This window comes from Oncorhynchus keta, chromosome 25, assembly GCF_023373465.1.
Source record: "Oncorhynchus keta strain PuntledgeMale-10-30-2019 chromosome 25, Oket_V2, whole genome shotgun sequence".
Classification (NCBI taxonomy): Eukaryota; Metazoa; Chordata; class Actinopteri; order Salmoniformes; family Salmonidae; genus Oncorhynchus; species Oncorhynchus keta.
Window position 1 is genome coordinate 16,545,930 of NC_068445.1, and position 13,488 is coordinate 16,559,417.

Here is a 13,488-nt window from a genome sequence, read left to right on the forward strand (position 1 = left end):
CTGCACCTGTGCACTTAATAATGGATGACATTACTTTTAACATTCCAGAGGTGGCACCAGAGGTCCCAGAGTGGTGGGGCAAATAGAATTCTCTGGTAATCTAACCAGGTAAAACTCTAGACTAGGGCTGTGGCAGTCATGACATTTTGTCAGCCGGTTATTGTCATTCAAAAGACTGCCGATCTCAAGGTATATGACCGCTAATGAACATAAACAAGTTTAGCATCTCCACACCTCCATGCATAGGCCTAGAAGCTGCATAGCCTAGAAGCTGCATAGCCTAGAAGCTGCATAGCCTAGAAGCTGCATAGCCTAGAAGCTGCATAGCCTACAAGCCGCTGATGTGTGCCTTTGGAACATCTACATTTAGAAAAGTCTAAGAAATCAGTTTACATCACAATAAATCTATAATTTATTTTAGTCAGGTCTAAAGACACATTGTGATATGAAGAAGAAAATAATTCAGAAGAGAAGATGAATTGGCCTACTGTATGTTATGTGGCTATGCTCCATGCCATAGGTTGTAGGCTTGTTCATTTATCAGACAAGATATGCTTATAAAGTGGTGCCAGTATTTTATATTATATGATTTTATAGTGAAAATAATATAATTGAACTTAGCTGAATAAAAAATAATAATAATAATCATTTCCATTCCGGAGTGAGTGTGCATATGAAGTGGCTATGTTGAGCGTAAAGTGATCATTTGAAACAGGTCCTATATATGCTAGATTTAGAGTTATTTTAGCAACTTTAGTTGTGAATGATACAAACCTTAGAATGTCTTAGAAATCAAACCATATATGGGCTGCATGGTGCGACTATAGGCTATTGATGATTTGAGAATGTCGCAAAACAAACTTGAGCTCTGATCATTGCCTCAGACTGCACAGCTGTTCTCTCATTACGTGATCATATTTTCCCAATTTAATCTGTCTTTACTAACATGTCAAATGAGTTTAAATTTAGAATGGCCCGTTATCAAACAGGGACAGGGTAAAAAAGACATGTCATCCGTATGCACTCGAATAGCGAATGGAGGTTACAAGCTTTCCCGCCGGTCTGTTTTTCAATGATGCCCTGTAGGCTACTTTGTTTTTAAAGTGGAGCTGTGCTTAATACGAGCAGCTGAAAAATAAATATAAGAACACTTAGTTCAGTCCATGCATCAACCACTGTTTGAGGAGGATGCTCTCACTGCGCATCAGATGATATTCAACCCAAACTCTGCATGTCATGGGCTCTCCAACCCTGTGCTTGCAGCTAACCAGTGCTTAATTTGGGAAACCAAGTGAAATCTGTTCCAGGAACATCGATAGCAACATGTTTTTCGCAATGAAACATATAACTGTAGAGAGCCCGTCTGAGCGCTCGAGTAAGGATGGAAGGAGACAGAGGGGATGGATGGTGAAATATTCTGTGTAGCTAATCAATTATGAAAATATAAAAATTCCCTATTACTAGGCTATCAAAATCAAATACACATTTTCTATAATTGTAGGCTAACTGTGAGCCGGCCAACACAATCCATGAACCAACAGCATCATCTAGGGCTATATGTTCTCTCCCAGACTCGTGGAAATACACTGCTCAAAAAAATCAAGGGAACACATAAACAACACAATGTAACTCCAAGCCAATCACACTTCTGTGAAATCAAACTTAGGAAGCAACACTGATTGACAATACATTTCACATGCTGTTGTGCAAATGGAATAGACAACAGGTGGAAATTATAGGCAATTAGCAAGACACCCCTAATAAAGGAGTGGTTCTGCAGGTAGTGACCACAGACCACTTCTCAGTTCCTATGCTTCCTGACTGATGTTTTGGTCACTTTTGAATGCTGGCGGTGCTTTCACTCTAGTGGTAGCATGAGACGGAGTCTACAACTCACACAAGTGGCTCAGGTAGTGCAGCTCATCCAGGATGAGACATCAATGCGAGCTGTGGCAAGAAACATTCTGTCTGTCAGCGTAGTGTCCAGAGCATGGAGGCGCTACCAGGAGACAGGCCAGTACATCAGGAGACGTGAAGGAGGCCGTAGGAGGGCAACAACCCAGCAGCAGGACCGCTACCTCCGCCTTTGTGCAAGGAGGAGCAGGAGGAGCACTGCCAGAGCCCTGCAAGATGACCTCCAGCAGGCCACAAATGTGTATGTGACTGCTCAAACGGTCAGAAACAGACTCTATGAGGGTGGTATGAGGGCCCGATGTCCACAGGTGGGGGTTGTGCTTACAGCCCAACACCGTGCAGGGCGCTTGGCATTTGCCAGAGAACACCAAGATTGGCAAATTCGCCACTGGCGCCCTGTGCTCTTCACAGATGAAAGCAGGTTCACACTGAGCACATGTGACAGACATGACAGAGTCTGGAGACGCCGTGGAGAACGTTCTGCTGCCTGCAACATCCTCCAGCATGACCGGTTTGGCGGTGGGTCAGTCATGGTGTGGGTTGGCATTTCTTTGGGGGGCCGCACAGCCCTCCATGTGCTCGCCAGAGGTAGCCTGACTGCCATTAGGTACCGAGATGAGATCCTCAGACCCCTTGTGAGACCATATGCTGGTGCGGTTGGCCCTGGGTTCCTCCTAATGCAAGACAATGCTAGACCTCATGTGGCTGGAGTGTGTCAGCAGTTCCTGCAAGAGGAAGGCATTGATGCTATGGACTGGCCCGCCCGTTCCCCAGACCTGAATCCAATTGAGCACATCTGGGACATCATGTCTCGCTCCATCCACCAACGCCACGTTGCACCACAGACTGTCCAGGAGTTGGCAGATGCTTTAGTCCAGGTCTGGGAGGAGATCCCTCAGGAAACCATCTGCCACCTCATCAGGAGCATGCCCAGGCGTTGTAGGGAGGTCATACAGGCAGGTGGAGGCAACACACACTACTGAGCCTCATTTTGACTTGTTTTAAGGACATTACATCAAAGTTGGATCAGACTGTAGTGTGGTTTTCCACTTTAATTTTCAGTGTGACTCCAAATCCAGACCTCCATGGGTTGATAAATTTGATTTCCATTGATCATTTTTGTGTGATTTTGTTGTCAGCACATTCAACTATGTAAAGCAAAAAGTATTTAATAAGAATATTTCATTCATTCAGATCTAGGATGTGTTATTTTAGTGTTCCCTTTATTTTTTTGAGCAGTGTATATTTTGGAGTGGAGCATAAGCTAACCAGCCCATTGAGGTAGCGGCAGATAGCCTAGTGGTTAGAGCGTTGGGCCAGTAACTGAAAGGCTGTTGGATCGAATCCCTGAGCTGACAAGGTAAAAATCTGTCATTCTGCCCCTGAACGAGGCAGTTAACCCACTGTTCCCCAGTAGGCTGTCATTGCAAATAAGAATTTGTTCTTAACTGACTTGCCTAGTTAAATAAAGATTTTAAAAATATATATTAAATCCAATATGAATAATATTACAGTCCACACTCAAAGCTGATTGCTCAAATGTGTTACATTTTGGAGTATAGGCTATGGGGTTTTCTATGTACCAAAGACAACTGAAATTAGTTTTATTTTATGTTTTTTTGCTATGCTTAATATGTGGTAGTCTATGTATTGTATAACAGCACAATTATTTTATTCAGTGGGGTTTTCAAGCATGGTCTCATAAGCCTATGCATAAGATCTAATATGCCAATGAGTGTTTTGAATTAATCATCACCTTAGAATGCGCTGTCCATTTCGTTGTGTTAGGCTTTGAAATAACATCCACAGCAACCATGTTTTACACTCAGTTTCAACATGCAGTTGAACTTCATCACAGTCAGGTGCGTTTTAAAATCACAATACTGTTTAGATGATAAGTGTTTGATGTGATTTTTATTGTATTTGCATTGATGTCAGAGTGGTTAAGGGACAATAGAGCCATGAGTAGCAGGTCATGAGGACCTGATGTAGGAACAATATATAGCCCTGAGTATCAGAGGGAGTCAGAGGGAAAGGTGCAGACTCAAGTGGCAATCCCTGGGCAACGCATGCCCTGTTGATAACAATCTACCAGTATGTTAAAAGCCAACAAGCAGCAGGACAGGAAAAGACTGATACATGGCATCAGAGAAATAAAGGGCAATGGTAAAAGTGCCTAATTAAGAATGGGCAAATGATTTAGTCTTCTGTCCGACTTCCTCTCTCAATCCCTTAGCGTCTACACTCTTAGAAAAAGGGGTTCTTCAGCTGTCCCCACAGGAGAACCGTTTTTGGTTCCAGGTAGAATCATTTTGGGTTCCATGTAGAACCCTCTGTGGAAAGGGTTCTACGTGGAACCCAAAATGGATCTAGTTGGGTTCTTCAAAAGGTTATCCTATGGGGTCAGCCGAAGAACCCTTTTAGGTTCTAGATATATCACCTTTTTTTCTAAGAGTGTAGCTGTGGTCCCGACAAATGGTTATGTAAAAAGAAAAGCAACTTTGCAGCATGCATTTCCATCTTCAGTAGTCCAAATATGTATGCCATGGCTTTAGTTTTGATAAGTATTATTGCACGGTATACTGTAATACTGTCGCTGTAAAGGCACATGAGGAAAATAGACTGGGTTAATCTGATTAGATGCCTTGTAATTCAGGGGGCCAGAGGGACATAATATCACATAGTTTACATTATTGCTATGCTCAATTTGTAAGGCTTCACAGTAAGTGATTTGCTGGGGCTCCCTATGTCAGAAAAAAAATAATCTGGTGGTGCAATTTAATAAATCAATGAACTGATGACAATAAATCTGATGACTCTTTTATCAAATGAGGCTTTGAGAGACATCATAGGAAATACAGATGTTTGGCTACAATAGTGGTAATATGTTGAAGGGTAGAAGTAGTATTGGGAATACATTTGAAGTCCATGAACCTTCTTTCCACTTTACATCTCCTCACTAACCTTCCCTCCCCTCCCCCTCTACCTCTACAGTATACATTCCTCTATGATTCAGTTCTAAATCACTCAGTGTAGCTCACTACACATTGGATACAACGCACACTGACGGCCTCTTGCTTAGTCTCAGATCTCCAATGAAGACTTCCAATTTACTGTAATAAAATCAAGGTCCATCTTACTGTAAGAAAACAGCCTGACTGCCATCTTACAACATCAAGAGCCTCTGTGATGGCTTACGGCCTGGCTTTGCTCCTCTTTGTCTAGAACCAGAAACATCTAGTGACAGAGGCATAGCGAGAGACCAAGGGAGAGAGACAGGGCCAGGTTTGAGATGGCAATGTAGATAGAACTTATCTTAAAAGAAACAGACTGTTTTGCACTGAGGATCTTATGTACTTGATAATGCAATACCTTAAACGGAGTTTTATTTTCATGTAATGCCCCAGCCATTACACCCGAGAGGTGTTAAAGATATAGCCTCTGTCTATTTATCATTACATTTTAAGTCCATTAATCGATTTATCACTATCAAGAAAGTAAGAGAGAGAGAGTCCAAATAAGACAATAGTGACATTCAGTTCACACTATCACATACAAATTAGAAAAGCACAGTGGGAGAATACCAACATTCTTTGAATGCAATGTATAAAAACAAACAATGGAGTCACCAATCAAGTGAATCAAGTATTTACCACAAACAAAGCCGTTGTCAAGGTAGCAAATACACACATGATAGGAAAATAATCACTGCATAGTGACTTGATCTGGCACGTCTCACTTTTTTGATGAAGTCATTTTATTTTGCCTATAGTGCACTGTAAGACAAGAATCCAAATGGGAGTGCAAGAAAACTTGAACTTGAGCTTCACTCTCTAACTCTCAATCAATTCATGATGCTTATTTTTTTAACAGAGAGGTAAACTGTACTTTAAATGACCTGGGTTTATCTGAACCACCCTGGCATGCAGACTCAAGTCACCGTGCACTGACTCATATTTCCTATCCAACAAACAGACACAGAAAGAGGATTAAAAAAATCGAACATTTTTTTATCCCCAAAATCACTGAGAAATTTACCTCTCGTGCCTCGCAGTGGAAATGGATTTTAGGAGGGTGACGCATCATACCTCACATTCTCTGGATCCTGAGATTGTGTATGTGTAGGGTCCAGTCCCATTAACGAGCACCTCCATAGTTTCAGAGTTTGCAGGTTTGTAGTCCACATAATACTCTTGCAGAGGCAAGCTGAGGGTGCGTTCTGTTTCCTGCACCTTTTTCTGCTGCATTTTGACCATGGAGCGCTGCTGGAGTTGCTTAATGCTGCTGGGATAGCGCTTCCAGGACACATAAATAACCAGGAGAATTATAGTCACCGACAGGAAAAGTGCCACACAGCCAGCAATAATCTTATGGAAGGATACAAACTCAAAATTCTGCTCTGGGGTGGTAGCGGAAGCCCCAGAAGGGGAGGGGATGGCCGTACCACTGCGGGTCAACTCCTCATCAACCCTGGACAAAGTGGGAAGGGGCAGGAGCTCAGACTGAGATGGGGTGTTGAGGGAGGCTGTGGTTGAGACAAAAGGGGTGGTGGGAGTGACCTTACAGATACTAAATGTTTCTACTGCATCGATCACTTTTTCTCCTTGGGCCTCCTTAGGCCCAGCACAAATCATAGTGGTCTCCTTGTTCCCCTTGAAGTTTCTCAGCCAGGCCACTAAGGGGCAGATGCTGGGGCTACAGTACCACACATTACCAGCTAGGCTGATGGTGGTCAGGGAGATCCAGGCATCCACTGTCTCCTGGGACATGTTGCTAAGCTTGTTGGAGTCCAAGTTCAGGGTCTGTAGGTTGGGGAGACATTGATACGTACTGGAATCCACTATTTGCAGTTCGTTTCCAGAAAGGTCCAGCTTTTGTAAGGACGTCCATGTCCAGGTTAGACCCTGACTTATTGACTTAATTCGGTTCCATTGCAAATAGAGTGCCCGCAGGTTGGTGAGGCGGGGAAAGTGAGAGAAGTTGATCTTGGAGAACTGGTTGTGTTCCAAATGAAGTTCGATCAGCTTAAGAAGCCCAGCAAAGGCATTTCGAGTGAGGCTTCGCAATCGATTATAGCCAAGATCGAGAAACTCCAAATTCCGCAAATCCTGAAAAACCCGCATTGGGACAGTTTTCAGAGAATTGGACCGCAAGTGGAGACTAAGCAACTTCCGCAAGCCCAGAAATTGACTGGGCTGGAGGGCTTGCAGCTTGTTGTAAGAGAGGTCAAGATTGCGTAAGTTAGGGACAGTATGGAAAGTGTTGTTTTGTAGCTGTGTGATCTTGTTAGAGCTGAGGATCAACTCTTTCAGCCTCCGTACCCCATGAAAGGCTTGGCTGTCCACTGAGTTAATGTAGTTGTGGTCGAGATAAAGCCAAACAAGCTGACTGAGGCCTGAGAACTGACTGGCGCTGAGATTCACTAAGCTGTTGTAGCGCAAAGAGAGGCCCTGGCATCCCACAGACACATTGTTTGGCACGTCCCGAAAGGCATTGGATTCACAGTATACTATTTTCCCATCACATCTACAGCTTTGAGGACAGGGGCGCTCACGAACACTGATTGGAGACGCTAGCAGCCAGCCCTGCATCAACAATGGGATCATGAGCCATCTATCTCGCATCAGGGATCCTGCAGAAATGGGGGTGGGGGGTGGGTGGGGGGTGGAGATAGGGACACTCAAAAAGTGCATACATTTATGTCAGTAAGCATAATGTAATTCAAAATGAGAGCATGCTGAGAATAAACATTTTGACACTGTGAATGAATTGGGAGGGGAAATATTATCTACAATATATGTTCAGCAATATTTGCTTAAACCAGCCTTCTCAACTTTTTTAGGGGACCAGCAAGCTGTGGTCCTTCCTGCTTGGAGAATCACTAACATTCAAACTAGCACATAAGATAAATCAGTGTCATCCCAGATGTTTTGACACACACTGAGGTGCCTGTCCACGGTCAGAGGTTGAGAAACACTGATCTGAATTAAAGTACCATACCTATGGGTTGTTTAGGGAAATAGTGGAGAGTGATTGTGGTATTGTATGGTAAAAACATCTAACCTAAATGCAAGAGCTGCATGCTGCAAGAGATCAGCTACGAGTGTGCTTTTTTTACATTAATTAGAAATGACATCCATCAACATTGAATTCCTGTGGGTGATATTGAGAGTAATGTGAGGTAAAATGAAAGGTGAGTAGTTCAAGAGGGATAGCAACTATAAAGGAATCATGCTCTATAATTATTTTCAATAAACTATTATGATTAAGACAATGGCCAAGCAGGAATATCTGTAAATTCAAAGATAATTGATGGGAATCTGTAATTTCAAAGAATCTATTAGCCAAGCCTCAAGCCACACATTTATTGGGACATAAAACATGTTGTAAAAGTGGTGACCTTCAGTCTCACATACCATAATACTTTCATTTAAGTAATTGGACGTTTTATGTAATACTATATCATGGGACAATAGGACAGCTCAGTTGTGTATAAATGCAAATAACAAACTGAGACAGAAGAAGACTAAAGAGGAGGCAACGTTTCTGGTTAGTAATTAAACAGAATCAAAGCTATTCAAATCAGCCCCTGATTCCTTTGACTTCTTTATTAATTTCGGTCTCTATGTAATGCATTGCATTTTGCTAATGAGAACAGTGTCAAAACGGCATCCCATGAAGGCAGATTGAACACTGATGAGACCAAAAACATAGGAAACCTGTTGATCAAAGTGAAGACTATTTATTTATATCAAAGCTGTATTATGACTACTGACCATAGCTTGCCCTCCTAAGAAAATGAAATTGCGGTTACAAACTCGAGAAAACCCTTAAAGTTATGAAAGCTATAACTTAATAGCAAGACGTTTCAGATGGAGAAATGCTGTCTGCCTGGTAGGCTAATTTCATAAAGGCCACTATCCTAGCCTACAACGGCGGCACATTCGCATTAGCATACGGCAGATTGATAATAGTGTTCCCTTCATGAGGGTCTGCATGGCATATTATGCCTCTAGGGATTTTTCTGTATTTTGTTCTGGAATTATAGGACTTTGAATTATATTCCAATAGCATAGGAAATACATAACACATGGGTTTTTACAATAGCCTAATGTAATCAATGTCGTGATTCGTTTGTCTTTGAGCAGTTGCCTTGCCTTCCATGAGAGCAATGTAGTTGGGCAAATGGAACACATTTGTATGATGTTCAACATACCCATCATGTTTTCGTGGTGTCGGCTCCTTTTCATAGGTTAGAGCCCTCGGATGCTTGATTCCAAAGCCCGCATGTCGCGCGCAGTCCTCACTTGGTTGGACAAATAGCCTAACCAACACAGCTGAACTAGCCCACTCAACGAAGCCAATGCAGCTACTTTGCTCCTTGGCCAAACGGACTGCACTGCAGAGCTACTGCTTTGCTTCAAAGTCTTGTAAGTATGGAGTAGCCTTATATCTCCTTATTTCAGTTGCATACCACGACTCAAAGTATATAAGCAAAGAAAAAGCACTGTAGTCTATTCAACAGATGACGACGGAAAAACCCATTGACCGCATATAGTCTAACATGAAAAAATACACTTTAAAAATAAGTTTATATCTTTTATCTGCGGTTTGAATCTAGAACAAGCAACACAATACGCGGATATTCCCAGTGTAAGCTTGTATTCCAGTCAGCAAGCGCCAGTGTATGCGTGAGATTCAACCAAGCGGATTACTGGTTTTTGCCGTGTTTCGCCTTTCTCGCTATCTCGTCTAGTCGCAACTGGTCCTGATGAGAGAAAATGACTATTCGAGTGCTGGCAAATGCTCGTGCGCTCAGACTGCAAGACAATGATATTCAGGATGCCCTCTCCCGGTCATATCGCGTGCCTCAGTAGTGTTGCCATCGAATGGATGGATAGGCCTACACAAACGAAATTAATTTAACATTTGTGTATGTTTTTGCACAATTAACTATACGCTACTTCTTAGGGATGTAGGCTTAACGATTCACCGACAGGCTTGCGCATCCGTCCGGGTTTCAAATGTTTAACATCGGCAGAGTGCGTTGGGGACACCAAACCAATCCAAATGTAGCATGCATCGTCAGAAATTGATTGAAACGTTACGAATTGCCAGTTCACGATTTCCTTTGTTGCTCAAATTCCTTTATTTTTACCTTCCGAAAATACCTCTCATATTTTGAGACAACTGGGTCCTCCTCTCCTTCAGTGTAAACCTAAGCATGTCATTATCTTGACAATCATTGATGTACAAGTAATTTTGTATTCCGAACAACCCCAGGCACTATCTGTAGCCAAGTCAAACTGCGCGCAGTGCCAACGAGCACTGAAAATGAGAGGTAGGCCTATTTCTAAACTGGCACATCTGAACCCAAGGCCCCAACCGCAAGGGGACCCCCATTGATTTTGTTAGCCACTCTCACGCAGATGTAATTTTAACATTACATAAATTATGGCAAAGTGTGTAGAATTTCAACTACACCCAATGGGAAAATCTTTAGAATTGAATTAAACTGCAATTTTATCTCTCCGACCCCATGGGAAAATTAGTTTAGTAGAATGCCGCTGGAGGGAAAAGCTGCCATTTTTACCAGTTGTGCAATTTGTTTTTGTTTTTTTGCACTGATTGTAACTTTATTTGTACATAACTCAAAAGAGCTTCTGCACATCAGAACAGCTACCTCAATTTGGAGGAGGACTTCTACTTCAATGAGTCAGAGGTGAAAGACATATTGATTTTCCCGGACCAGGCCCAAATCCCTGACACTCGAAGAAAGAAGGAGACGGCGCTATAGAGGCCAGCGTGAGGGATAACTGTCGAGACTACATCGGAGAGTGGATTAACAGCCTCTACCCTCCATTCTGGTGAACGGGCAATCACTGGAGAATAAACTGGATGAGTGCCATTCAAGACTATCCTATCAACGATTATAATAGGTGTAGACCTACAGTGAAATGCTTACTTACAAGCCCTTAAGCAACAATGCCGTTTTAAGAAGATGAAAAAAAGTGTAAAAACAAATAAGAGTCAGTGTGCGGGGGTAGGGGTTAATCGAGGTAATTGAGGTAGTATGAACATGTAGGTAGAGGTAAAGTGACTATGCATGAATAAAAAACAGAGAGTAGCAGCAGCGTAAAAATGGGGGTGGAGGGGACAATGCAAATAGTCTGTGTAGCCATTATTTGATCAGCTGTTCAGGAGTCTTATGGCTTAGGGGTAGAAGCTGTTAAGAAGCCTTTTGGACCTCCCTGTTACCGCTTGCCGTGCGGTAGTAGAGAGAACAGTCTATGGCTAGGGTGGCTGGAGTATTTGGCGATTTTTTAGGCCTTCCTCTGACACCACCTGGTATAGAGGTCCTGGATGACAGGAAGCTTAGCCATAGTGATGTACTGGGCCATACGCACTATCCTTTGTAGTGCCTTGCGGTCAGAGGCAGAGCAGTTGCCATACCAGGCAGTGATGCGACCAGTCTGGATGCTCTATATGGAGCAGATGTAGAACTTTTTTGAGGATCTGAGGACCCATGCCAAATCTTTTCAGTCTCTTGAGGGGGAATAGTCATTTTTGTGCCCTCTTCATGACTGTCTTGGTGTGTTTGGACCATGATAGTTTGTTGGTGATGTGGACACCAAGAAACTTGAAGCTCTCAACCTGCTCCACTACAGCCCCGTCAATGAGAATGTCAGTGTGCTCGGTCCTCCTTTTCCTGTAGTCCGCAAACATCTCCTTTGTCTTGATCACATTGAGGGAGAGGTTGCTATCCTGGCCCCACACTGCCAGGTCTCTGACCTCCTCCCTATAGGCTGTCTCATCGTTGTTGGCGATCAGGCCTACCACTGTTGTGTCAATGGCAAACTTAATGATGGTGTTGGAGTCGTGCTTGGCCAAGCAGTCATGGGTGAACAGGGAGTACAGGAGGGGACTGAGCATGCACTCCTGAGGGGCCCCCTTGTTGAGGATCAGTGTGGCAGATGTGTTGTTACCTACCCTTACCACCTGGGTGGTGCCCGTCAGGAAATCCAGGATCCAGTTGCAGAGGGAGTGCAATAGAGATTGTGTCATCTGTGGATCTGTTAGGGCGGTATGCAAATTGGAGTGGGTCTAGGGTTTCTGGGATAATGGTGTTGACGTGAGCCATGACCAGCCTTTCAAAGCACTTCATGGCTACAGACGTGAGTGCTACGGGTCGGTAGTCATTTAGGCAGGTTACCTTAGTGTTGTTGGGCACAGGGACTATTGTGGTCTGCTTGAAACATGTTGGTATTACAGACTCAGGGACAGGTTGAAAATGTCAGTGAAGACACTTGCCAGTTGGTTAACACATGCACGGAATACACGTCCTGGTAATCCATCTGGCCCTGAGGCCTTGTGAATGTTGACTTGTTTAAAGGTCTTACTCACATCGGCATGATGCTCTTGTGCATGCTTCAGTGCTGCTTGCCTTGAAGCGAGCAGAGAAGTCATTTAGTTCGTCTGGTAGGCTCGTGTCAATGAGCAGCTCGTGGCTGTGCTTCCCTTCGTAGTCCGTAATAGTTTGCAAGACCTGCCATCTCCGATGAGCATCGGAGCCGGTGTAGTACGATTCAATCTTAGTCCTGTATTGACGCTTTGCCTGTTTGATGGTTCGTCTGAGGGCATAGCGGGATTTCTTATAAGCGTCCAGGTTAGAGTCCCGCTCCTTGAAAGCTGCAGCTCTACCCTTTAGCACAGCGCGAATGTTGCTTGTAATCCATGGCTTCTGCTTGGAGTATGTACATATGGTCACAATGGGGACGACATCATCGATGCACTTATTAATGAAGCCAGTGACTGATGTGGTGTACTCCTCAATGCCATCGGAGTAACCCCAAAACATATTCCAGTCTGTGCTAGCAAAATTGTCCTCATGATAAACTGTAGATCATACTATTTACCTAGAGAGTTTTCATCTATATTTTTCATAGCTGTCTATTTACCACCACAAACCAATGCTGGCACTAAGCCCGCACTCAACGAGCTGTATAGGGCCATAAGCAAACAAGAAAATGCTTACCCAGAGTTGACTCCCCTAGTGGCTGGTGACTATAATGCAGGAAAACTAAAATCTGTTTTACCTATTTTTTTTACCAGCATGTCACCAGTGCAACTAGAGATAATTAAACTCTAGATCAACTTTACTCCACACACAGAGACACATACAAAGCTCCCCCTCGCCCTCGCCCTCAATTTGACAAATCTGACCATAACTCTATCCTTCTGATTCCTGCTTACAAGCAAAAACTCAAACAGGAAGTATCATGTTTAACACTATTATTGAGTCCATGCAACTTACTTTGTGACTTGTTCAGGACATTTTTACTCCTGAACTTAATTAGGCTTGCCATACAAAGGGGTTGAACACTTATTGACTCAAGACATTTCAGCTTTGACATTTTTATTAATTTTTAAACATTTTGAAAAACATAATTCCTTTTCAGCATTATTGGGTATTGTGTGTATGCCAGTGAGAAAAACATCAACATTTAATCTATTTAGAATTCAGGCTGTAACACCACAAAATGTGGATTAAGTCAAGGGGTGTGAATACGTTCT

The 13,488-nt window shown here is 43.1% G+C and overlaps 1 protein-coding gene across 2 annotated transcripts in view; it reads right to left on the bottom strand.

Moving 5' to 3' along the window:
* Positions 1-9,658, bottom strand: part of LOC118357924 (leucine-rich repeat transmembrane neuronal protein 4-like) — a 34,996-nt gene extending 25,338 nt beyond the window's left edge. For both annotated transcript variants that reach the window (XM_035735228.2, XM_035735229.2), the window contains exons 1-2: positions 9,131-9,658; positions 5,953-7,546 (exon numbers count right to left, since the gene is read on the bottom strand). In XM_035735228.2, the coding sequence (XP_035591121.1) occupies positions 5,997-7,546; positions 9,131-9,164 (1,584 nt within the window). In that variant the 5' untranslated portion in view covers positions 9,165-9,658 and the 3' untranslated portion in view covers positions 5,953-5,996. The remainder of the gene's footprint in view (positions 1-5,952; positions 7,547-9,130) is intronic.
* Positions 9,659-13,488: the final 3,830 nt, after the last annotated feature.